The 22412-nt window shown below is 41.0% G+C and overlaps 1 protein-coding gene across 23 annotated transcripts in view; it reads right to left on the bottom strand.

The window, feature by feature from the left end:
- Positions 1-22412, bottom strand: part of CUNH9orf3 (chromosome unknown C9orf3 homolog) — a 339317-nt gene that overhangs the window by 97795 nt on the left and 219110 nt on the right. For all 23 annotated transcript variants that reach the window (XR_002777583.1, XR_002777584.1, XR_002777587.1 and 20 more), the window contains 4 exons: positions 21260-21362; positions 20538-20645; positions 14578-14621; positions 4687-4747 (listed from right to left, as the gene is read on the bottom strand). Coding sequence is in view for 10 of the 23 variants with exons in the window: in XM_011382213.2 (XP_011380515.1) it covers positions 4687-4747; positions 14578-14621; positions 20538-20645; positions 21260-21362 (316 nt within the window). In the remaining 13 variants the exon portion in view is untranslated. The remainder of the gene's footprint in view (positions 1-4686; positions 4748-14577; positions 14622-20537; positions 20646-21259; positions 21363-22412) is intronic.

Consider the following 22412-nt stretch of genomic DNA (forward strand, 5'->3'; position numbering starts at 1 on the left):
CCGGTTTTATGTCTAGCCCTCTGGAGCACATACAGGGTTAGAGAGGCACAGGGACTTAGTTACCAAACACCCATTAACTGTAATGGAAATCACATAACAAAGTCCCCACATGGCACACTGAATATTCACCTCTTACTGTTCTTTTAATGCATGTTTTCTTGGGTGAATATATATTATAGACTATTAGATGTAAGATTCCTTTTTATACAGACTAAATATGGTGATTTATAATTTCCTACTTCTAAAATTGGCTAGGTACTAAATATAATGTTAATTCTTCAACTAATTAGCATTTTGGGTAATCAGGCAAATATAATAACCATCATAATCGAGAGCACAATAGAATAAAATCCATTTTTTTTGTATAATAATTATGATAACCAAAGTAGAAGAAACTGATTTTTTTGAGAAATATAAAAGTCTAACAGTTGCCTTTTTTTGTTGTTAAATTTGCTGGAAGTCACACAGCTGGTAAAGAACAAAGTAAACTACGGACTATTTTTTTATTCTCATCCCCCCACCCCTCTTCCCTTTGGTAATCATCAGTTTGTTCTCTATGAGTCTGTTTCTGTTTTCTTCTGTTTATTCATTTGTTTTGTTTTTTAGATTCCGCATATAAGTGAAATCATATGGTATTTGTCTTTCTCTGACTTATTTCACTTAGTATAATACCCTCTAGGTCCATCCATGTTGTCCCAAGTGGCAAGATTTCATTCTTTTTTTATGGTTGAGTGACATTCTATTGTACATAATATATCGCAACTTCTTTATCCACTTGTCTAAAGATGGACACTTAGGATGCTTCCATATCTTGGCTATTGTAAATAATGCTGCAATGAACATAGTGGTACATATATCTCTTAAAACTAGTGTTTATGTTTTTTTTTTGGATAAATATCCAGAAGTGGAATTGCTAGATCATATGGCAGCTTTATTTTTAATTTTTTGAGGAATCTCTATACTGTTTTCTATAGTGGCTGCACAATCCCATCGGAAGTGTACCAGGGTTCCCTTCTTTCCCCATCCTCTCCAGTACTTGTTATTTGTTGACATATTGATGATAGTCATTCTGACGGGTGGGAGGTGACATCTCATTGTGATTTTTTTTGCATTTCTCTAATGGTTTATGATGTTGAGCCCTTTGTATGTCTATTGGCCATCTGCATGTCCTCTTTGGAGAAATGTCTATTCAGGTCCTCTGCCTATTATATTTTTAAATACGATTTTTTTTTTTTTTTGGTGTTAAGTTGTATGAGTTCTTTATATATTTTGGACATTAACCCCTTATTGGATGTATCATTAGCAAATATCTTCTCCCATTCAGTGGGTTGTCTTTTCCTTTTGTTGATGGTTTCCTTTGCTGTGCAAAAACTCTTTAATTTGATGTAGTCTCATTTGTTTATTTTTTCTTTTGTTGCCCTTGCCTGAGGAGACATATCCAATAAGATATTGCTAAGAGCAATGCCAGACTTTACTGCCTGTTTTCTTCTAGGAGTTTCATGGTTTCTGGCCTTACATTTAACTCTTTAATCCATTCTGAGTTTATATTTGTATATGGTGTAAGAAGGTGATCCAATTTCTTTTTCTTTCTTTCTTTCTTTTTTTTTTTGCATGTATCTGTCTAGTTTTCCCAACACCACTTGCTTAGGATATATTTTTAAATGAAGGCTTTAAGTTTGGATAATAAAATTCCAGTTTTGTTTAAAAGGAATATGCACCTACTTGCTATACAGCACAGAAAATGTATGGAAGGAAGAATACCAAACTGTTAACAGGCACAGATTATCTCTAGCGGGGTAAGATTGAAGAGTGCAAGGGCTTTGTTTTATATTTTGCTATTGCTTGAACTTGCTATAGAGAACATATTATTTTTAAAAAGGGAGACAAAGAAAAAGGTAAACTATATATTCATACAGAAAAATGACTGAAAGGATTTATTTCAAAAATTATCTTTGGGTTATTTTTATTATAAACTTTTTAATATTCTAAAACATATAATTCTTCTATAATCAAAAAAAGTCTTAAAGGAAATAATCTATAATGCCAATGCTCTGATCCATTTTAAATCTGTTTGCAATGCCAAAGGTTATAGAGGGTTGGGTGTTCTTTGGATCTCTTTTATTTTACTTCTTTGGGGGTTCATGCTTACTTTTATTGCTGCTGAAGCTATTTCCACATTTTAAAAAATGATTTCCATTCAATGTGGCCAAAAAGGAAAATCGAGGCCAACCACAAGGCAAGCCTTCCTGAGAGAAGACAAAAAGCTTCTGTAACCTGTGGAATGAAAACTTCACCGGTAGAACGTGACTCTTTTGTCATGAATGACTTCAATCAATTGCTGGTGGACAGAAATTTTTAACGAGAACAAAGAGCACTGGAGTGATTTCAGTGCTCTGGTTGTCAATCCAGGCCAAGCACACTAGTAACTTTATATTATAATGATGGAAACAAAGAACAAGGTGTCTCATTCACTGCCAGGCTCCTGCAACCAGAGGGTCCCAGCCCTTGCAGAGCCTTAGAATTCGCAAGGAGCGTGAAAAGGCTGCAAGCAGGTAAATCATCATCAACCATATAAATAATGGCAGAAAAGGGTAAAGAGATGAAAAGATGCCATCTGATCATTCACCAATGAAAAGATATGCACTAAATCAGGGTCTTTTCTGTCTGAGGCTGTTGTTTTTACCCAACAGTTAAGCATCCAAGGAAATACCAGTTGGGTCTTAAAGACAATTTATAGCTGGGTTGGCCTCGTTGCACCTGGCTGTGTTTTGACAGCAGGTTTCGTCAGTTTATAGCAGAGATTCTTGTCTACACTCTAAGCTGTCACTAATGCAACTAGACCTTTGGAAGAAACATTCCGCTCAGAGGCAAATCTCTCCCCTCCACATTCTCCTCCCCCTTTTAATGAAAAGCAAAAGCCTCCTCCTGGTGGCAAAGCCTCCTCCTCTTCAGGGGAAATTATGAGCCTCCTGGGAGTGAGAGGGTCAGCCCCAGTGCTATAGCCGAGTGGGGTGCGCCCGCTTCTGGGCATGGATTAAGGACTCTTTCTGTTCTCTTCCCTCGGGGCAAACTGCCGAACACAGCGGCCTTGTTGTTTGGAACCAGGAAATTCGGGATTCTGCTCTCTGAGCTCCCAGCTCTTCCCAGCCCAGGCCACCATAAGAATGTCTAGGAGCCATGCTACAGCCTGGCCCAGTAAACACCACGCAGATGGCTTCAGAGGATGCCCCCGCCCCCATCGAAAACAAGGGCAAGGCTTGGCTCTTTAGGATCAGACGGACTGAAACCTTGTTTCCCCAAGATTTTTGTACTTAGCAAGCAGCCTGGTTTGGAAGCCACCATCTTAGAAAGCACGGGAGCTCATTATAATACATATGAGTTGAAAGCACTGCCTTCCCAGACCAGGTGCTGCCTTACCAACCCTTGCTTTGTTTGGCCTTTTTAGGGCTCAGGATTTTATTCTTTTTTTTTTTTTTTTTTTCTCTCCAAGAAGAACTGGGTCAAACAAGTAACTTGTAACAGGTGACTCACAGTCCTGAACCAAAGTCTTTCTTAGGAATGAGTCATGGTGGCTGGTGGCCGACATTGTCCTGTGTAGAACAGGACAAAGATTTGAGGAGGGGGATGAAAAGGTAATGGAGAACAGCCCCTCCTGTTTCTTAATTTCATGGTTCACAGACATTCATTGACATTTAGACACTCCCAAGGGGAAGCTCATGTAACCAGCCATGAAACCAGAAACGAGCAGGCTAACAAGGCTGCTTGCCTGGGTCCAGGGCAGTTTCTCACCGCTGTGGAAGTCCACTCAGACAGGGGGGCCTACTACGATGGGTCTGCAGCCACACTGGGGGCAGCCCCAACTAGAAGAGCTCCAGGCCTGCAGGGTCCTTTGACCAGCCCCATTCAGGATGCCACCCTGGGACTTCCCAAGGCCCAGGCTCTAGAGAGGGATAGCACCCAGGTTGGTGAGGGGCCAGGGATACCCTCTAGGATTCAGGAAGTATAGGCAAGGGGTGTGGGGAGGTAGAGAGGAGAGAAGACTCCAAGCCAGGTGATTCTCACAGACACAGAGCTGGAGCCCGCGGGCTGGCTGGGAACTGTCTCCTGCAGCACTGCCCGGGGGCTGAAAGGAAGGGGGAAAGCAAAACCAGCAGTAGGGAAGGTCCTAGTCCTTAAGACAGAAATGAATCTAGAAAGCTCATTCATATGAGAAACCAGCCTGAGGCAGGGATACAGAACTCAAGGGGGAAGTCGAGGGGCAGCAGCACCAGGAAACGATAAGAGAAACCAAGAGCGGGCCAGGTCAGTGGAAAGCTATAGGCAGCCAGCTCACTGGCTGCATCCAAAGAGTAGAGCTGGAGGCCAGCTACAAACCCACTGGCGGCACTGAACTGTGGCCTGGTAATGCCACCCAAAATACACACCACATTTCGCAAGAGCTCATTTACACACAGTTCAGGGGAGAGCAGCATGTCCACCTATGACATGAGGTCACTTGAGGCAGAGGCCTGAGGCAGGCTGAGAAGGGGTGGCAGACCATCATTCCCCTGACTTAGGGATACTCCAACTCAGAAAGATGATTACTTTTATATTTATAAATATATAAATAAATCATTGTCATGACTAATACACTAAGTGGCAAACTTTTCTCCATTGCCTCCCTTGTAGCAGTTATCTGGAGCTCACCTGTGGTATTCCGGAACTCTCAAGCCAGTCTCGAAAGATGCTTTCAACAGACAACTCAAGCCTTTAAAAATAAAACAAGAACAACAAGGATTAAAAGTTATAGAGCGTGATGACACAGAATCGTCTCTAACTATTCGGGCACATCATAGCATTGATCTTCTGGAGAAGTATCTGTTCTCTGGAGAAAGAGCACCACTGTCACAGGTTAAAGTGTGGAAGGGGATCTGGTCATACTCAGTACAGCTTATCTTCAGTCAGTAGGATGAAATCTAAAGCTCAGAGGCAGACCATGATAGGTGCCTTTCCTGCCCTGTGAGGGACTTTTTGGCTGGGAGCCAATTTGGGGAGGCTAGGTCATGTTCATAAGACACATCAGGCTTGACGGCTTCCTGAGATGGTGCAGCAAAGTGAAACCTGAACATTACAACACTTAGTGCATCCAAATGAAATTCGAACTTCATAGTGACGATGAGCTATGACAAGTAAAAACGATACAAATCACTTGGAGAGAAGCTCGGATGCATGGAACACGTGAGGCTTCTATGGCTTCTGCTTTCAAGCAGGCCCACATTCCGCTTTATTTGAAATATTATAATTGCTTGTTACGTCTGGTCCAAAGTCAGCTGAAATAATTTTGGTTTCGTGCCCTGTTGATTTGAATTCTCCTTAGATGTACTAAGTATCCAGTGTATTTAGGGTCAATGGCCTTTAGGTTGTGTCTTCCTGAAGTTTAAAGCAATTCCTCACTCATTTCTGGATAACTCCCACTCATGCCCAGTCTCTCCACTCACAGAGGCCTTCCTTGAGGTTGTGTCATATCCACCATGCTCCCTGTCCTCCATGCCATGGCATCCATCATGGTTTCTGACTGTGATTTTTTTGGTTACTTGACTTTTAACTGTCTCCTCATTGGATTGAAGCTCTCTGAGATCAGGGTCCACCCCTGTCTTACTCACTTCGTAACCCAGCAACTGAAACAGTTCTTGGTGTAAAATGGGATCCCAATGGATCTTCTTATTTGAATGAATGAAAACACATTTTCCTGTTAACGCAACAAAAATTATTCCTTTTTAAGACGATAATCACCTTTCCCAGTAAGATATTCCCAAGTTGTTAAAATGTGTATCTTTTCCATTTTCTATTTTACATAGTACATTTTCTATGTATAATAGTCTCTCCTTCCCTTCCTTTTGGAATTGTGAAAGAAGTTGTGGAAAGATGGGCCTTGTTTGCATTTGTTAAGGTGCGGAAGGACCAGTGCTCGCCTTGCCTTGCTAGGTACAGGGAAAAAGGGAGGCAGGGAGCTGGCCTAGGTGGGGACTGGAAGGAGGGGACTGATTGGTACTTTCCCTTCTTTTTCTTCCCCAGGGAGAAGCATGTCACTGGTACATTTTATCCTCCCTGGCCAGGGCAAAAGCAAAGGCTGCTGAAAGAAGTGACCATTGCTATTTCGAAACAGAAATAATACACAGAGAGAAAGAGAGACTATGCAAGGAAAATGATTTGGATTCATGTTCAAGATGATGCCCATCTGTGAGACAACAGGCCAAAAAAGAGAGGCAGAAGTGAATCTTGGGAAGATGGTGACCTCCCTCCCGAGGCCGCTGGTCCAGGTTCCCAGACTCAGTGATGGTACTGGATATGCCTCATATAAAAGGCCGGGTCCTACCATCCCTGGGCCTTTCCCCCTTACTTTTTTGTTATCATTTAACAGTGTCAAACTCAATGCGAACGGCCAAGTCCTCTCTGTAAGTTATGAGAGTATGAGTTGTGTGTGTGCACTCATGTGCCTGTGAGAGTGTGTGCACACACAGGTGGCAGGGGTGGGCATGGGGGTGACTGGACAAGAAGAGGCAGCTCTCAGGGCACCTTACACTGAGATCATTGATTCTTTCTTGGACTTGATTTATTTGGTTGGCTGCAGGGGGAGGGGAGCTGGAAATAGCCTTAAAGGCTGGCATAACTGCTCTGCCACGAGAAGGAAAGTCAGACTGAAGGAGACACTTAGATAATGTGTCCAAAGAGACTTGAAGTTGTTTTTTTGTGGCAAGTATAAGGCTGGAAGGTAAGATAAATGTTATAATTTTCGTTGAGGACAAGATGCTCAATGAAGGCCTAGTCTTATTTGAAATGAATGCAGATCATCCCCCACCTTCTCTGGCATGTGTGTGGGGGCGGTGCAATCATTTGTTGGGGTCAAGTTCCCGCTGGAGGGCTTGAGCAGCTGTGGAGGTCCTGCAGGCGCTCTATATTGTGTGCCCTGATTTAGAGACAAGGCCCGTTTTCTTTCCTGTCCTTCCTTCACTGGTGCTTCTCTCTAAGTGGCCCCTTTGTTTACTTCCTTTCCAGCCAGAGAGGGACACTCCTGTGTCCGGGGCCCTGAGGTCAAAAGCTCCAGTCACCTGTCCTTCAAAGGATACTCAGGAAAGCTGTAGCAAGAGGAGGCTGACTCTGACCTCAGCTTTACTGTGCTGTAGCATTACAGGAAAATGGCATTCTTAAACCTTCCTTGACTTAAGAGGAAGATTTTAGAAAGAATTTAGAAAAGAACAGGAGAGATGATCAAAGAGGTAAGCACACTGGATCCAAGAGGGAGGTCAAGGGAACTGGGATTAAATATCCCGAAGCAGAGAAGTCTGGAGAGTGACTTCATAGCCATTTCCGAGTGATTTTACAAAAGATGGTGAACAGCTGTTGTGCATCCCCATGAAAGAGTGCGTAAGAGGACATGGACATAAATTTCCTTTGGGGAATTTTAACTGGAAGACCCCTCTGTAGGAGTGGCATGGGGAGGAATTGGGGAGGTGAGTGCTGGAATATTACTGAGTGAGATCCAAGTCTTCACCGGAGCCTTCTCTGTGTGGCAAACATTCGGTGGATACCTACCGGGTACAAGGCTCTGTGAGAGGCTGAGATGGGAAACCCCAGGGCCACGCTGTCTGACAGGGACATAGGAGGACACGAGTCAGAATGCTGCCTGCGCTTGACTCTATGTGTGTCCAAGGGGCTCTCACTGCTTCAGGTGGGACGCCAGGAAGGAGGACAACAGGAGGGGCATTAGGGGAGTCTTCGTAAAGGAGGCAGGCTTGAACTGTCATGGAGGAAGGCTGTGTTGTCCCAAACGATGGGGCAAGACCAGTAGAAATGGAATGCAAGCATAGGCAGGGTAAGGAGAGCAGAGGCAGGAGCTCAGAGCCATGGTCAGCTAGGCTGGCACACAGAATGAGATAAGAAAGGAAATGGGGTGTCCTGTGAGGACCCCAAGGTCCTGCCAAGAAGCCTTGGCTACATCAAGGAAACTCCGAAGCAAAGCTACAGAATGGCATGAACAGAATGGAGCCAAGGAAGAATAACTAAGAGAAAAGAAGCAGGAGGCAGGGAGACCAAGCGAGGGGCTATGAATGTGTTCAAGTAATAGGTGATGAGAGGAGGCCTAAATGGAGGTGGGATGCAGGGTTTGAAAGTGGAGGGCAATCCTGGGTGAGTCCTGTTGGAGGGGTGAGAGATGGTGTGTGGATAACGAGCCCATTGCTCTCTGCAGGACAACCTTCCATAGAACGTATATATGCTCATGTACCGTCTACAACCTAGACAACCGGCCAGGCCAACTGTGAGGATTATTTCATTAGAAAGTATTAAGACAAATTTTGCTTTGCCACATTTCATATTTGCACACATAATTACTACTATATAGTGGCACTAAAAACAGAACAAACAAAACTCCTCTATACACCACCAAGTAAAGGTTTAAAAGTACCTGTTGCTTACTGAACACCTACTACGTACCACACACTACAAACAAAATCTCATTTAAATGTTACAATATCTATGCAAGACCAATGTTATTATCCCCAACTGAGTGATGCACAAATAAAGGTTCCGAGAGGTTAGGGGACTTATCCAAGGCTACACAATTGGTATTCAAAACTAAACTATGTTGTCTGGCTGCAAAGCTCCCTCTTTTCTTTCTGTGCCAAATTCAAGGGTCACGATACATAGCTTTGTGATTCATGGTGCAGACAAGCCTGCTCCAAGCAACGCTGACTCCTCCTTCTTGCTAACATCTTCTCCTGCGAAATATGGCCTGGTCCCTGCTGTGGTTGCCCTGTTCCTCTACCCTTGGATTGGAGTTCTGAAGAGATGGGGAGACCCTTGGGAGGGGCGAAAGTGTGAGGGCAGGACAGTTCATCATTCAGCTGCATCCAGAAGCAAAAGACACTCCCCCTTGAGGGAAGAGAACATGTGTTTTCAGATCACTTTCCTTTGGAAAGGTTCAAAGCATCTTATAACCATTATCACTTCGTTTCTCCTAATATCCTTGTGAAGTGGGTGTCAATTGTTATCGGGCTTCTTAGCAGATGGAAAAACTTGCAGCATAAGAAGACTGGCCAACGTCAACCAAGACAAAGGGCTGAAGACAAGACGGAGTTTCTGGACTCCTGGTATCGGTGCAGACATCGCACTGCACCTACGCCTGTCTGCGGATTGCTCACGTGGCACAAGGTGTTAAACTCTGAGAAGAAGATGAAAGCATTAACTCCAGCTGCTAAAAAATTGCTTTAGGATACTATAAGTGGCCTTACTTCCAAGGAAATTATGAGAGAGACTGTGCGAAAATGCTTAATTTTCAAGGAAGAAAACTGTATGTTTTAGGGAAAAAAGATAACGCGTATGTAGTTTTTGCTTTTTGGTCGTAACTATTGAGATGACAGTATGAGTAAATTTTTAGGTCTGAACGTGGCTATACAGCAGTGGTAAAAGCGAAAGTTGACTTTTTTTCAAATCAAAACACTCAGGGTCCAAGCCAATGGGGACCATTTCCCCTTGAGATCATGTGGCTTAAATCATCATGACAGACAAGCAGACACACTTCCACCTCCCTGGGACCCAGGACTTATAGGAAATTACTCTTCTGCATATCTGATCACTATGAAAATTGATTTTCTACAGCCGGTTAAAAGTGCACAGACTGCGGATGCATACCCTCCAAAGACTGGTGCCCGTGAGTGGCACTTCTGCCTCTTGCCTGAAGCCCTGGGGTCTCTAGTCAAACTTTTGGCTAGAGAGTTCCCTTGCTGGACTCCTACATCCTGTAAGACAATAACTCTGTGTTTTAGAGGTCCCTCTCTAGTCCCTGTGGGCTACAAACGTGGCCACACATAGTTAATGCAGCAGGAGAGAGAATATGCTGGATGCCCTGGCAAGATGCTGGTTAGAAGCCAAGAAAGTGATCAATTGCTCCTCCTCTCTTCGTGATGTTAAAGTGCACAGAAATAGACCCAGGCTTGTGTGAAAATGGCGTTGCACATGCCGTGCCGCTCATTCGGTTGATCCTTGAGGGTGGAGTGACGAGGATGGGGAGCTGAGTATCGGCCATGTCTGCTACTCGCGTCTATCACCTGGTCGCTAATCAGGAGAAATGTCTTTATCTTTTCCTGAGTTCCATCTTCGGCCCCTTGAGATTCTAAAGATCACATTCTATCCACGCCTCTAGAGGCGAGCACATGGCCTAGCAACTCCCACAGGAGCTAAAGGATAGATGGGAGCGCGGGTACTGAATGGAGGCAAGCTCTGGGAACTTCAGTGCTCAGGTCTGAAATGGAAAATGCTCTTGTCCTGGAGTGCAACTCACCTTCTGTGTGGGTTTTAAATGTTAGTAATTTATGTTTTTAAGTGTCCTCTCTACACGTGGATACAAATAGTGTATATCTCAACGCTTTGCACGTGGTTATTTATTTTACTAATCAAAAAAAGTTATTTGTGCTTGGGTAAATAATGAAGGTTGCCAATGTAACATTTATAAACGAGTACTCCCTAGCTCCGCAGGGGTGGAAAAGTATGGAATTAAAACCAGCATAGGAACACATACATACAAACACAAGAAGTGGTGAGCAAAGAAAGAACTGGTAGCTGTTGATACTGTTGGAATATCAGGTGGCAGGTACATTGGTTAAGGTACTCCCTAAAGCACTCTTTTGCCAGGGCAGGCCAGCATCCGGGATTTGTCTGGATTTCTTTCTAAGCACTTCTAGCTTTTCCTTCCTTTGGTCTCATAAAACATCAGCTTTTAAACGGAACTTCTCTCTGAAGATGTCTAAAACACAATTCCTCATCTTCACACTTCCATTTTCAAATACCTCCCCTCCCACTCACTTCCTCTGTGCCACACTGATTCCCAAGACAAAACAGCTGCCCTTGTACTTATAGCTCATCTTCAGAGTATGACTGAGTGGCCAAGACGGGAAGGTCGGGCTCTTGCTGGATTCCTCCATTTGACTTCCACAACCCATCAACCAAGTCTTATCTGTGGCACCTCTCTGCAATATCTCTCAGATCCGCTCATTACTCTCAAATCCTACGGCCACCACCACCATCCCCGCCACGGTTCCAGCTCTTCATCTCTTGAGTGAACTGCTGTATTGATTTCTAATTGGTCTCCTGACTTCTAGTTCTCCCTGCCCCCATCTACCTTCCACATTACCATTTATCTTTCCAGTCTGCCGATGGCACTCCCTACTTAAAACCTTCAGTGGTACCTCTTTGCCTGAAGGCTGGAGGTACACCTTCCGCTGTGTACCCAGGACTGCGAAGCTACCCAGAACACTTCCTGCACTGGGTCATAATGATCTATTTCATGTACATTTTCAGCAGTAGACTCGGAGCTCCCCGAGAGCTAGGCATGAAATTTATTCCTTTCTGTTCCCTAGTGCAGGTTACCGGGCCACATAGCAAGAGGCAAGCAAGCAAAGCTTCATCTGTATTTGCAGCTGCTCCCCAGTGCTAGCATCACCATCTCAGCTCCACCTCAGATCATCAGGCATTAGATTCTCCTAGGAGCACTGGTCTCTGGTGCCAAAAAGGTTGGGGACTGCTGCTCTAGTGTCTAGCCTAGAGCCTGGTATGGGAGGTGCTCAACAGAGAATGTTAAATTAATCGAAGCAAGAGAACAGGCAAAGGCAGTATGACACAGAGAGTACAGGCCTCTGAATACTGACTGGATGGTCTAATCTGAAAAACCTTGCCCTATTCAGAACAGCTCACGTGCCTAACAGATGTGCCTGAGGATCATTTTGCAATAGGGCCAAAGATTAGAGGCTCCGGGGATAGGTGTGGGGCCTTTGGAGATCTAGATAAAATTGGTACAATATGCTGCATAGGTAAACGGATAAACAGTCTGTTTCAATAGCTGAATTAGATTCTGAGTTTAGTTAGCAGGAAAGAAGATGTTTGAGTTTCAAAAAATATTCCAGTATACTTGCTGAAAGAGTTTACTGTGGGAATGAAACTGCCTTAACTTTTAAGTAGAAATTTTAAAAGAAACTCAAACCTGTTAGCCAAAACATGATCCCGAGAGAGGGAACCTCTCAAAGGGAGAAGGTTGGTGGTCGTTGGCCACCATTAAACAGAAATGCTGCTCTTAACTTCCACAATCACAATAAAAGTCTCTTTGTGGCCCACAGTGTGTCACCTCAATAAATATTCACAATGATAAAATCCAGGTCCCCCAGAGCCGGAGGGCTTGGGGCCATCAAATGAACTCCATAGCCTTATTAGGAAGAAGATAAAAAGAAAGAAGACTTCCCAAACTACAAACTCAATTAGTTCCTTCCATGAAAATTACTGTATCTCTGCCCTAAGAAGTTATTCTGAAAGAACGCATAGTCATTACTCAGAAACAGCCCTTGGTATCAGGAGGTAATATACCATTTCTACTAATTTTCTTTTCTTCTTTTTTTCCCCCCTGCACTAGTTCCTAAGGAAATGCCTTCATTCTATCAGAGGACCTGAAAAGTTATGCCAGGGCAGGTACAAAAGAAAAGAGATTTAAAAAATACTGCTAGTAAACGATTGTTCTTAACTTTAGGAATAATGACCACATCAGATGTGATTTTTTCATAAAGAAAACCTGTATTTCTGCTAAAAAGAAAAACCTGTATTTCTGCTAAAAAGAAAAATTTCAGACCTTTTAAAACAAGCCACACTTCCTTCAAGCAGCCTCCTGAAAAAGCTAATTATCTTGGCCAATGACTACAGCCCCATGCAATCTCCTTGGATAGGGCTTCCTTCAGCATCCAAAGGCATGAACAAGGTAGAAATCAAGGAAATTCTCAAATAATATGGCTATGTTAATTCTGTATAATGCACTGGTTTGCTCCCTCTCCCTCTCTCTCTCTGTGTGTGTTTCCATCTGATTAAAAAAAAAAAAAAAAGAAGAAGAAGCAGCAGCTTAACCATAACACTCCCAACAACTGAAGCAAGAATTAGAGGTAGAAGGTGGAAGGTGGAAGATGGGAAGTTTAAACAAAAAAGGCCAAGCAAAAATCTAATGCTTAGAAAAAAATCTCCACATCCTCATGGCCCCTGGATTCTCCCCTGAATATCATGTCACCTCCTGGTAGCATAAGCCCTGACATCTTACCCTTAAAAACCCCAAATTTGGCTGCCTATAAGACAGGCTCATCGACATGGGCATGTCCGGCCTTGTATGGCTCTAAGTTGATTGTGTGAAATAATTCATTTCCACATTTGAAAATCTGTTCCGAGCATAAAAACATGGCTAAAACTGTGGGCTAGAAAGGAGAGTAGTATCGGCTCTTCTTCAAAGAAATGTTTAATTTCTCAAGATGCCCCCTTTAATGTTTGAATACCAACTCTGCTATTAGAAATTATGTTTCAGAGTGTTCACTTTTAGCACCTAAATTAAGATAGAAAATGAGAAGGGAAGGGTTAGAATGAATCTAATCTAAACTTTGATGTCGGTCTTAAACCTTCTCCATGAATCCCTTTAGGTGGTCAGCCAGAATAAAAATGGGCACCTTCAAGGAAGAGGCTCTCCTTCTTTCCAGGGCAGCGAGCTCACGTTGCGAAGAGCATGAATGAGGGCCTGGCAGACTGTGTTACAATCTGCGCTAACTCCCTTGCTAACTAAGGGATCTTGGAAAGTTACTTAACCTCTGGGAGCCTCAGTTTCCTCATCTGGAACACTGTGGATAAGAGGAGAGGTTGCAGAGACAGGCTGCCTGGGAGCAAATCCCAGCCCTGCCACAGATAGCTGTAAGAGCCCCAGCTGCTCACTTAGCACCTCGGTACCTCAGTCCTCCTACTGGTAAAACAGGGATGGAAGCACAATGCACTAGTGTCATCTGGAGGATTTACTGAGTACCTGTATATAGTAACCTCTCCAGAATGTTGGCTTGTAATAATCATGAAGGAAGAGGGGGAGGGGGAAAAGTGCTGTAGAAGATCCAATGATCTACTGTACACAGATCCTGTAAATGCGCCTGATACACAGAAGATGATTATTATTATAACTGTGTCAATCATTAAATGAGCACCGACTTTTCATATACATTAGCTCCTCCAATCCTCTGTGAAACCATGCCAGAGTGTGTGGACAACTGAAATTTTGAGGGATGAAGTGACCTGCTCCAAATGTTACAGTTGGGAAGGGGCAGAACTGGGGATAGAACCTCGAAGAACCTGACTTCAAATCCCAGGCTCTTATTACTACACCACATTTTTACCTTCAATTAAATAGTTTCCTTATGTTAAGGCATGTTAACCAGAGCCACCCTAACTTTTAGAACTTTCTTCTCCATTCTTTTCCACAGCAGCCAAGGTCGCAGAGTGTCTGTCCTTGGCTCGCCTCATATACCACTTTGGGGGCTCCTGATTCTGGGGCTCCCCACTGTGCCTGCTGGCTTCCAATATACATGTGGGCCCATTTCTAAGTTTGGTTGATGGCACTAGGACTCCTGCTGACTGGTCTAGGTCCCCACCGCTATTGAGAGGAAGATTGAACTTTCTCAGTTATAACGAGCCAAACAATGGTGGGGTCATTTTTAACATTAAAAGTAAAACTGGGCTCTTAATTCCTAAATTGATCCTTACCTTTTTTCTTCTGGGATGTTCTCCAACAGCATTTGAAGGAAATCCTGGCATAAGAAAAAAGCAAACCATTAAAGATGTCTATCAGTGAATAACTTCCAGGAGTCGTGCCAGAGACCGAGAGTTCCCAGCTGCTGACAGCTCACCTGCTAGAGAAGCTAGGCCGATGCTGAATCATTAGACTATACAGTCAATTTATTAATTTATCAGGGCTTCGAGCCAACCAGTTAAAGAGATTTGTTTTGTAAAAACCACAAACAAATTGAAAAATGTAATGTTTGTTATTTTGACCTAACCCAATAGTTTATTTCATTTTGCATTTAACTATTTTCAAAAGGCTGTCTCTCTCTACTTAACTACGTTCTCATGTTCATGAACTTTCCCTAGAGATCTTGTTACAAACTGAACAATTTCAGCTCTAAAAGGCTAATGACTAACCAGACAGTTAATATCCCAGTGGAGGAACAAAGATGTCACAATTCCAGAAATGGTTCGCAGTCCCTGTCTCCATCTGCAGCCTCTTCTAGTGCCACTGAGCAACTCTTCAATTGTTTGACTTTTAGAATGTTTCAATAATAGATTTTCTAAACCTGAAGGAATGATTTAACACACACATCTATTGTTTCCTTTACTTTGAAAAATTTCAAATACATTCAAAAGTAGACAAAAGAGTATAATTATCCTTCATGTACCCACCAACCCACAGCCAATCTGCCCCATCTATCTGCCTCCTGTGTTATTTAGAATGAATCCGAAACTACATAATTCCATCAATCAATGTTTCAGAAAATCTCTAAAACATAAAGACTCTTAAAACGTAACCACAATACCATAGGCGTAAAAAAACTTCACATATAAATGTTCAAAATCACTTTTATATTTAATTTGCACTTTGAATATTGTGACCAATCTTTCCAGTCCATCTAATTCTGGAATCCTGATTTGGTCTCAACTAGTTTGTCAGATAAAATAAAGGACGTCCAGTTAAATTGGGGGCTTACTTACACTAAAAAATTATTTGTTGTTTATCTGAAATTCAAATTTAACTGGAAGTTGTACATTTTTATTTGCTAAATTAGTGCTAACCCTCTAACATATGAAAGTTTGATAAAATATATTTTGGAAAAATACAGAACATGAAACAAACAAGAACAATATTTAATTTTCTCGGGATCTATTTGAAGTTTTTCTTTTAATAAACTGAAAATCTTTTTTTTTTTTTTTTTTGAAAATCTTTTAAAATGGATCCTTTCAAGAGGGCGCATGCGTATAAGGTCAGATGACCAACCAAGCCTGCAGATCCAAGGTCAGCACAGGGCTCTGGTGAGGTCCATTAACTCAGAGTGTGTGATGGACGCAGCAGTGCAGAACTTCAGATCACAAACAGATGGAATTACAGAGGAATGGAAATCTGCAAACAATTTGTATGACAAGGTGTTCTTTTTCTACCATCGCACTAAGCATAGCCATTACTACACTGGCGAAGCCAGCAGTCCCTTTTCTATGAGTTTAAGAGTGGTTAAGTCCAGTTCTTCCAGAGGCAAAGTCTCCATATTAAGAGTACTAATGAAAAATTTATTTCTTGCAGCCTCAGTTCTACTTCTGAGGCTTTATGAGTCTATTGCTGCTTCACCCAAAATAAATGATACAAAGAATACCAAAACTAATATGTAAAGCATGGATCATGAAGTCGAGATGGAAGGCGACAACCCCAGACAGAATAATGCCTCACATCTGAAGTTCCTTCTTGTACCTGCAGTGATATAGTATATGGAGAAAAATACCAAAGGAAATAAGAGCAATATTTAGAATGTGAAGAAATATTTTTGCCTGAGATTCTTAAAGTTATTATTTTTATTATTTTTTAGTTCTTAATTTATCACAACTTGATCTATTAATAGATTACTTTGCAGATTTTTCATTGGCTAAATGGCAGTATTCTTGGTTCTTAAAAATCCAAATACTGTAAATATAATTTCTTACTAATTTCACTTCATTATCTCTTTTGAGACCGTATCAACTCATCTCATATTTATCCATAATTTATGCTTAGTTATGTGAAGGGAGATTATATTAACTCAGTGGCAAAGGAGAGAATTTAATTGCATAAGAAGCAGGAAGGGCAGAGCTAATCCTAATTCTGCCCCTTTGCATTTTCCAATTACAATTGAATCTTTCTTTACAGGACTGCAGAGCACAATGTTTCAGAATTCTGTATAAATATCAGAAAAGTCCAGGAGGTCCCCAAGGAACCTGCTTAATTTTTAAAGAAAGACACCTACTTATCCCACCTCCTAGCAAGTGGCCATTGGCCTCTTCCTGCCTCAGAGCTGAGACCAGCAGGTCACACAGCAGCTAGTTGGAAGCTGCCAACCAGTGCTGAGGATAACAGGTTTAGGGATCACATTGTGTCACAAAAACCCAACAACTCGAGCATCTCTAAGACATGCTACATGAATGTCCATCTGCACTGGTAGATGTTCTTCTGTTCTCGGACCCATCCGATCCAAAAAGTCACTTGGTCTCGTCTAGGCAGTCACTGCACTGTCTAGCAATGTTATCAGCCCAACTGGCCTTTCTTACTTCTTTCATAGACCTAGTTTTTAACCATGAAATGCTAGTTGTCCTGTTTTTGTTTATTTGTTGTTTGTTTTACTTGTTTGTTTCTGTAAATTGGCACATACCCCTAGAATAGATTCATCATAGGGACTTTTCCCCACTCTCCACAACAGAATGGCATAAAAAGAAAGATATCTCTCATGGTTATTCTTTCCCTCACCGCCTCTCTTCAATTCTCTCCTCTGGCTTCACTCTTTCCTTCAGTGTGTTGGCACTTTTATAAAAGTAACTTACAAATCTTAATTGGACAAGGAGACTTTCCTTCAAGGCTGATTCTAGGATCATTGATAGGATCTAGGGCACTGAAATTGATCTAGAATCACTGACAAAGTCAGCTAGCAACAAATGCTACCTCTATAGTATGCCTGAAAAAAAAAAAATTAAAACCAAAGGCAAAATAACGACAACAAAAACCCTGCTGTTCTGACAGTGGGCCGGGATGAAATTTTATCTAGATTCCTGGTAATTGTTTCAAGCCCACACCCCAGTCAAAAATACATTCTTCAGGATTCTTTTTTTCATTTTCTACTCTCCTAATAATCTGTATGCTAATTAGATCAGTCCCAGAGAGCTTATTTTGATTCATACCTAACAAGACTAAATTAAGCATTATGATAAAAAAAAAATACATTGATTTGGTACATGGCTAATTTGGTGATTATTTCTTAGTGAAAGTATTCAATGAAAAGCAGGTGCATGTAAATACTACTGGACAAACTGTCATTGGCTTGATAGTTACATAGGATTAGCAGTTTCTGTCAGATATTTTATAAATGATTACCATGGTCATGGGGAGGGGGAGGTAGGAGAGGCAAAACAATCAAAATGTTGAAGCAAGGACAGTGTTGGCAGGATAAGAACGGAGAAGAAACTAAATGGCCAGAAGAAGTCATTGCCTAGCTCAAGAGGGCAGTTTAGTTGGGGCCAGAAAGATGATAATACTAAAATGCTGGGCAGGTTAGGTGTTAAGAAGGAAAAGGATTAAGAATTAAATTGGAAAAAGAAGAAATTGAAGGACTTCTGAAAGAAATTGGATTATAGCCTTCCTTATCAATAACTATCTAGCAATAGCACAATCTATTTTAAAAAAATCAGCAAAAACTTCACCAGCAGTAACCAAACAAGGGAAGAAGTACAACCTTGTGGTATAAACTTCAGAGACAACTAAGGAAAGAAATGTAAGATTTCAATACAGTTTCCAACCCTTTCTCTTATGCTTAGCAGTAGTGGGACTGGTGAATTGCCCAAACCCTGCAAATTCCCACAAATACCTACACATTTGGAAAGAAAAAGGAATATCTTTATCTTTCCTTTTTTTTTTTCCTTTGACTGGGAGAGACTGGAAATGTTTGCTGGAAAAAATGAGCAATACCTGGGAAATAAACAACTGACGAACTATGTTAAGTTCTACAGCTCCAAGCTGAATTGGTGGAACAATATTGAGAGTAGCTGCAGTGGGAAAAAGTTACACCCAAATTAGGTAAAAAGAATCTTGGCTGGTGACAATTAACAAAATCTCAAGAGTTAGTGGAGCCAAATTCTTGCAACAAAGACTGTGTACATCTCCATGGAGCTCTTCCTCTCCGTCCCCTCCATGCGTAAAATCCAAGCTTCAAACTGTAGCTCAGAAGGGAAGAAAAACATGTCTACGATGAGTTGGGAGAGAAATTTAGGATAATATTCCAACAAGTATGAGAATAAATAAAAGGTCAGGACAGTGCTACTCATGCTGAGAATGAGCAAAAAGAAAAGTATGCAAACTAATACAGGGAAAACTCACCAAAAGAGAGAGACAGAAATAAAAAGCATAACATAAAAGACAAAGAATCCGGTTTTGAACAAAACATAATCCAAGGATCAGAAGAAAATTTTCTGTGAATGCATTACACTCTAAAATAAATTAGCATAGGATCGTAAGAAGAACATAAATTCAGTAAAATGAAAGCTCGAAGATAAGATCACGAAACAAAATGAGATAAAAAGAGATTTCAAAGAAAAGGAAATAAATTAAGGACCAAAATAATACCAGCATAGGAGCATTAATAAAATAGAAATGGCAAGGAAAAGAATAGATATTAAAGAAAAAAACATTAATAACAATATTATAATGTTATAATGATATTTATAATAATAAAAACAATAATGTTGTTTGAGATAAACACATGCCATGAAGAACAAAAAGACAAAAGTATAATAAGGCTAACTGGTCACCTTCAAGAAAAAAATGTGTCTAAAGAAACAATTAAGATAATTTCACTGAAAGAATGGTGTTTAGCAGTAGGAATTTCCGCTAATCAGTCAACAAAGCATATAAAACTTCTGAGCCAGTTTTCAAGTTGCCTTTCCAAATACATGTTTAGAAAAATCTCCTCCTCCCCCAACCAAAAGAATGAGAAGAATGTAGAGATGTGAAATAGCCATCTAGTCTTGTTATACTCATGCTTTTGCCTCCATGTATTCAAATCATACATGTACATCCTTTACATCTAACATTGTAGACCAAACAATGTGACCTCGAAACTATATATGAGCACAACAGTCAAATATTAAAAATATCCATCAGTCCAATCTGCGCTGAGGCTGCATCCTCTAATATCTACAGTTATGAGCACTGTTTTCAGAGCTGTTCCTTCTTTGTTAACTTTCTTGTTATGCTCAGCTTGGCCCCATGCTTGCATAAGCTGACAGAGTATTTCTCTGATAGTTTTGTGGTCAGGCTGTCTGAATGTTTCAGTGCATCTTGTCATTAATCTATCTGTTTATCAAATAAGTATGGTGTATATGCTGTGTGCCAAATATGGATTAAGTACTGGTGAAATAAAGAGAACAGCCTGGCCTTGATGAGCTTATATATAGAATGGAGGTGTTAGAAAAAAACGAATGCATCCATAAATGAAAATATAATTATAAATGAAGGCAATAACAATGAAGGCAACAAAAATGGCAAAGAGTAGAGAATAACAGGGTACATGCATATCTGTTTAGCGGGGTGACTCTGAGATTGTGGCTTTCAAGCTGAGACAAAAGCATAAGAAGGCATCAGCCTTGCAAAGATCATTCCAGGTAGAGGAACGGCAGAATTGTTTTGTTTTTGTTTATAAGGTCTCTTTAGTCGCAACTATCCATATCACTGTATACACGACAGCTTTGGGTCACAGACTGTCCCAAAACTACAGGGGGATCACTCTCCATGAATCAACACTTCCCTGCACCCACTTCATTAACTTCTCATTTTTCCCAATGCATTAAATTGTAAATCTTTTCCCTATTTTTTTAATACACACATTATCTAGTCCCCACATGCCACACGCCCTCCAACTATATATCACAGACTCATAAATTACCTGGGAAAGAATCAACTGCCCATGAAATGTATGCACAAATTTTCTTAAAAATGAAAAATAGGTGTCATCTCCAAGTTTTCTGGCAAGGAACCGGAGAAGAAAATAGCCCTAGAAGAAAGGAAAAAGAAGAAAAAGATGTCCATCATGAGTTCATCAGAAAAATTTTACACAGTCAATTCTAACTTATCCGCCAGTGCTTTATGCACATCTAGAACGTTCCATCTGATGTGTCTCAGGCTGCCCTTTATATTTGCAGTAGTAAGGTTGGACCTAGGAATTAAGGATCAACTACTTTGCTTTCAGTTCATCTGTTAATAACATCACCATCTTGTCTTTCCTTCGTTTACACGAAGCCTGGTTGTCCATCATGGACCAAAAGGGAAGAGGGGCCCAGCTTCTCCCTCCTTCAGCTGTCAGGAAAGGCCTGAACAACTTAAAATACTTCATTCTTATTCCCATCTTCTAGTTGAACCCTGATAGTAATTTAAGATCCTGCTCCTCAAAGCTGACATGAAGCAGGAAGAAGAAATGTACAGGACAGGAAATAGTTCGGCTTCCTTTCACTCATGCCCCATTTGGGGGATATGAAGTGCTTTAATTATTGGGCAATCAGATATCTGCTCAGTCAACTGTCATTACAATGTTGATAATTTATTTTTATATGTATAACCTAAAAAATGTTGTACCATAATAAATGGCTTCTGCCACTTAGATGTTCTTACCTTTAAATAATGAACTTGCATGAAGACCTTCTCCGGATTGAGCCCATGTTTGATGAGAGATGATCCTGAGTCACTTACGTGGCCAGTTTTCTCTTTATTGGGTCTAAAATGACGCAGTAAAACTTTCTTTAAGTATAGCACATTCTTAACTGATTAGACCATAATATCGTCTTAGTTCTTATTTTCAGAGTTGCTTAACAGTGTCTTTATTCTATTCAATAGTACCAGGTATAATTTAAAACTGTTTACATTATAAATTCATATACTGAACAAGGAGGGATTTATATTTGCGTTGGCAACCTGGAGTTGACTATTGGCATATTTTATATCATCTTATCCAAGATTAAAGCTTGCCAGACCCTCAAGGAATCTAACCTGCAATATGAATTATTTAAGAACCTATGTGCTTTTCTTTTGGTGGGAATGATGGGTTGGAAAATGAAATGGAAAATGTAGCTCTACTTGGAAGAGTAAAGAACATAGTTTTTTCAAAAAAATTTGAAAGCCCCAATGTTAATCCACTTTTCTTGATTTGCATTTAGTAAATAAGGCTCCTTTAAGAAATGTTTGTACTCTGAAGCCATTTTAGAATTGCAAAAACAAAAAGTCATAGAAGCCCAAGTTTTTTGAACAGGCAATAACCACATACTTCTACCTCCGTATTTTATAAACAAGGGAAACTGAGGCACACAGGAATTAAGTCTGCATCTGAGGCCTCTGAAACCAATGTCTCATAGTCAATGTTTTCCATTATGCTCTATGGTTTTAAATATTTTTTAAATTCCTTTAATAAAATATAATCGTGTTACTGTGAAGCTTTAACAACTAGCTAAAATCAAAATATGCGACAAGGTATCTGCAGTATCCAGCTGTTCTAAAACCAGTCCTTTATTAGACCAACACCGAAGAGTGTATGTGGTTGTGAGTGGAAGGCAAGGGCCAACGAGAGGACTAGCATGTCAGAAAGGCTGATGGTGGTGGTGATATTTAAAAGGTTGTTTGGTGCAATACAAGGGACATGGCCTTTGGAATCCAAGAGACCTAGTGTTGAATCTCAACCCTGCTTCTTAGACCTCTTACTTATCAGCAGGTTAGTTAAATTCTCTAATTTTCAATTTATTCACTGCAAAATGGGAATAATCCTATCTCCTCA

This window comes from Pteropus vampyrus, unplaced genomic scaffold (assembly GCF_000151845.1).
Source record: "Pteropus vampyrus isolate Shadow unplaced genomic scaffold, Pvam_2.0 Scaffold465, whole genome shotgun sequence".
NCBI lineage: Eukaryota > Metazoa > Chordata > Mammalia > Chiroptera > Pteropodidae > Pteropus > Pteropus vampyrus.